The sequence below is a fragment of the Notothenia coriiceps genome, unplaced genomic scaffold, assembly GCF_000735185.1.
Source record: "Notothenia coriiceps isolate Sejong01 unplaced genomic scaffold, NC01 NC01_scaffold00016741, whole genome shotgun sequence".
NCBI lineage: Eukaryota > Metazoa > Chordata > Actinopteri > Perciformes > Nototheniidae > Notothenia > Notothenia coriiceps.
Window position 1 is genome coordinate 559 of NW_011349442.1, and position 4,418 is coordinate 4,976.

At 42.4% G+C, this 4,418-nt stretch overlaps 1 protein-coding gene across 1 annotated transcript; it reads right to left on the reverse strand.

Moving 5' to 3' along the window:
• Positions 1-319: 319 nt before the first annotated feature.
• LOC104949745 (actin-related protein 3-like) lies at positions 320-4,408 on the reverse strand. Its single transcript, XM_010776154.1, has 9 exons — positions 4,289-4,408; positions 3,413-3,468; positions 3,005-3,129; positions 2,754-2,864; positions 2,371-2,466; positions 2,052-2,159; positions 1,374-1,517; positions 897-1,070; positions 320-498 (listed from the first exon to the last, which is right to left on the reverse strand). Exons 1-9 carry the CDS (start codon positions 4,324-4,326, stop codon positions 385-387), a joined length of 966 nt encoding a protein of 321 aa, XP_010774456.1. The 5' UTR covers positions 4,327-4,408; the 3' UTR covers positions 320-384.
• Between the last annotated feature and the right edge of the window lie 10 nt (positions 4,409-4,418).

The following is a 4,418-nucleotide window of genomic DNA, read 5'->3' on the forward strand; positions in this document are numbered from 1 at the left end:
AGTACAGGTATTTGTGTTCAACATGTAAGAAGTAGAAAGTACAGGTATTTGAGTTCAACATGTAAGAAGTAGAAAGTACAGGTATTTGTGTTCAACATGTAAGAAGTAGAAAGTACAGGTATTTGTGTTCAACATGTAAGAAGTAGAAAGTACAGGTATTTGTGTTCAACATGTAAGAAGTAGAAAGTACAGGTATTTGAGTTCAACATGTAAGAAGTAGAAAGTACAAGTATTTGTGTTCAACATGTAAGAAGTAAAAGTAAAAAGTCGTCAGAAAAATAAGTAGTGGAGTGAAGTACTGAAACCAGAAACATGTACTTAAGTACCACTACTTCTCACCTCTGGTTCTGACACATATAAACACACACACAGATTAAAAAGTGCTCAGGTGTGCTCAGGTTTTACCTTGTATAGCGGCCGCCTCACATCGATTGGACAGCTCTGAATGACCTCGTCAACAATGTCAGAGATTGGCTGTATGAAGTCTGGGTTAGCGAACTGAAAAACACACAATTACACAGAAAAAAGAACATGGTCATTATAACAAGTCAGCATTCAGATGGAATAAAAGACAACAGGCTTCAAAGCACTAGTCAACTATGTCTATTTCTTATCTACTGGCTTTACTATACACAGTTTTTATTAGAAAAGTAAATAATGAGTTTTGGGGGTTCCTCAGGGTCTATATTTCAGATTTTGTTAAAGTTTTATGATTTTGTTTTAAATGTCACAACACTTCAAATAAGATAATCCTTTATTAGTCCCACAACAGGGGGAGCAATTACAAGTGATTGATGCTAATGCTCAGTTAGCAACCACCTGCTTATTCCCGTCCTGCAGTCACAGAGCAACAGGAGGATTTATGGGATAGTCTTTTTCACTTTTAGCAAAGTTACCTCTGGGTGGAAGAAGATTTCAGGGCCGAGGAAACGCTCGTAGCCGACGTCGATGTTGAAGTCGGTCTTGGTGACGGCGTTGACTCCGTGGTACTGTTTGATCCATCTCCCCGGGTCAGAGTCGAACTTTGAGAACTCCTTCACGATGTCCGGACAGATGTAACAGTACCGCTCCTACACACGGAATAACACAGAAATGAACGAAAAAGGGAGGAAGATTATGGAGGACGAGGAGTAAAAGAGAAGTATAGGAGGAGGAGGAGGAGGAGGAGGAGGAGGAGGAGGACGATGACGAGGACGAGTCAATCTTCTTATCAATGGCCATATTTATATTGGGGGTTCCTCAGGGTCCCATTCTCGGGCCACTATATTTTCAGATTGTTTTAGAATAGAGAAGGAGTAAAGGAAAGAATAGAAAATGAAGAGGAGGAGTAAATGATGAAGAGGAGGAGTAGATGATGAAGAGGATGAGTTCACCTTGATGGCCTTGGCGGTCTCCAGCGACTGCTCGGGGGGGATTCCTGCCTCTCGGTCTCTGAGCAGCTGCTGGATAAAGAAGGTGATGTCCCGCCCTGCGATGGGGATGTGTTTTATACAGCTGCCAATCACGTAGCCCTCAGCCTGTGACGGACAGCAGCAACGACCAATCAGTGAGCAGAGAGCAGTATCTAGGTTTGCTATTGTGAACTAATATTAGAGCAGTGGTTCCCAACAGGGGGTACGGGGACCCCTACGGGGTACTTGAGGGGGTTGCAGTAGAAAGATTAGGCATTGCAATATATTTCCTCACAAAACATTTTTTTAAATCAATGTTCATAAGCCTGGTGTCCCGCCCCCAGAACTATCAAAGCTTATGAAAGACAAGCTCAAGTGTTTCATTAAAAGCTCTAGTCTTAACAAAAGATGTTGAAACTGCTAGAAGTGAGTCTTAATTTTATTATTTTCACTGACAATAAGAATCAATATATCAGTTTAAATGCATTTGTATTAAGGGTTTTCATCTAAGGAGCAGTTGGGTTGAAAATTATTACAAAGGTTTTAATACAAGTATTTGTTTTGGCAAATCCTCACAGATGAGTGAGGGGGTTCTTATAGAATGGAGACCAGCTCAAGAGACAAACAAGGTTGGGAACCGCTGTATCAGAGGACACTCACCACAGGGATGGCGTGTGTGACTCCGTCTCCGCTGTCGATCACGACCCCGGTCAGCGTTCTCTCTCCGACCTGACGAGACGTCCAGGACGCCGCCAACGCCAAAACCGCCTGAAGAACGGAGGGTTAATTCATCCATTAGTCGCTTGTCCAATTTTAGACATGAGTTCTATTTTAAGATGAGAAAAACATTGCAAGAGTAGTTTACTCTTAAACTTTTTTAGCACATATTTCTTTGGGAGTTAAGAAAAATACACATTTTTAGTTTCCAATTAAAACAATTCAGATAATTTTTCCAGAAGTTGCTCTTCTTGTTTCTCACCTGCACTGCGATGTAGAGCCCGGGGATGTTGAAGGTCTCGAACATGATCTCTGCCAGATACTCTCTGTTCTCAGGAGTGTTGAGAGGAGGCTCTGTCTACACACACACACACACACACACACACACACACACACACACACACACACACACACACACACACACACACACACACACACACACACACACACACACACACACACACACACATTAAACTGTGTGTAAGCGTGGTACCAATGTGTGTGTGTGTATATCTGTGTGTATGTGTGTATATATATATATATGTATGTGTGTGTGTGTGTGTGTGTGTGTGTGTGTGTGTGTGTGTGTGTGTGTGTGTGTGTGTGTGTGTGTGTGTGTGTGTGTGTGTGTGTGTGTGTACCCACCATGAGGAAGCTGTGGTCTTCAGGCTCAGCTCTCAGGTATTTGAAGATGATTTGCTCCATAAACTTCTCCATCAGGTCCCAGTCCTCCACCATGCCGTGACGGATAGGCCACTAAATAAATAATTAAAGCTATCATAGTGGAACAATAACATCTGTATGAATGTATTCTATTTAAAGAACTGAGTGTATTCTAGTATAACAGTACACTGAATCTACGAGCATGAATCCCATTGTGGAGGTCCTTCTCGTACCTTGGTAGCGTAGTTTGGTTTCTCTGCAGCTTCGTCTCCGATGTAGAAGTCCAGATCTTCCACTCCTTTCACGAGTCTCCTCTGAGCCTGATCCCCGACGCCCGCCCACTCCCTGATGGCGATACCTGAAGAAAACATCAACACCTGATACTGAAAAGGTTTTTGTAAGGCGTAGAAAGTCAAGTTGTGAGAGTCAGTATTTAGTTTTCATAGGAAAGGCCACCTAATCGGGACGTCTGAAGTCAAACAGAGTATAAAAGACTACAATTTACAAAAACTCTGTTTCTGTAATTTATATTTAATTTGGTTAATTTTAAATCATTAAACATGGTCATTTTAGAATGATGTTATATTAATATATGCAAGTTGAATTCATCAGATCAGTGTGAGGGTAAGAAAGGATCTTACAGGACGGCATGATGAACTGAGGCTCCGTGTTTCCTGCATAGCCGATCTTTGTGTACCTGCAGAGAGGTAAACAACAACAACAAACGTTTATTATATGTAAACATTTCGATAATGCCAACACTAGGTTACAACAGTCACATGACTTCAGGTCACCTCCTAGCGCTGCTTACAATTTCACATTTTAGTACACGACTATATTCACTGACCGATTTAAAAAACATATAAAATGGTCTGGAAACTCCTTCATCGGACTCCTTTGTTTACTTCTGGAACATGGTGACATCACTGTGTAACACTAGTGCTCCAACAGTCAGTGTGTCCTCTTAAATCTGTGTCATAAATCTGATAATATCTCACGCTCCTATTGGCTAGCGCTCCAACAGATTGTACGTGATAGGCTAAGGGGGCGGGACATCTTTAAGAGGTTGACCAATCACAGCAGAGCCGGCCAGCTAGCCAATCAGAGCAGACTGGGCTTTCTCCAGTTTCCTGCTCCACTTCCTCTCAGGATTAATTCATGGCTTTATTATTTGAGCGCTTATGTCCTGAGGCTCTAATTCTTGCAGCTGTCCCACATTCAGACCAGAATAGCAGTGCTGACCGGAAATATAACCACAGACCTGCGTTTTACACGTAAAATACGTCATGTTTCTGGATTAAAATGTCACAAAAACGACTGGATATTGATTCTATTTTCAGCTGAGGTGTGTGTTCACCAAAATGTGTCAAAGAAATGAGGTTTAATCCACCTCAATGTACTGACCCTTTAACTCCAACCAAAACAACACACACACACACACACACACACACACACACACACACACACATTGTAAGATACGAAGACGTTACAGTGTTTGTAGCATGTGTGTGTCTCACCCTGTCCCACAGTCCACCACACAGGGAGGCAGTTGCATGTTGTCGGTCAGTGGTCTCTGCAGAGAGTGTGACGTGATGGAGACAGAGTGAGAGAATGTGTGTGTGTGTGTGTGTGTGGGGGGGGGGAGTA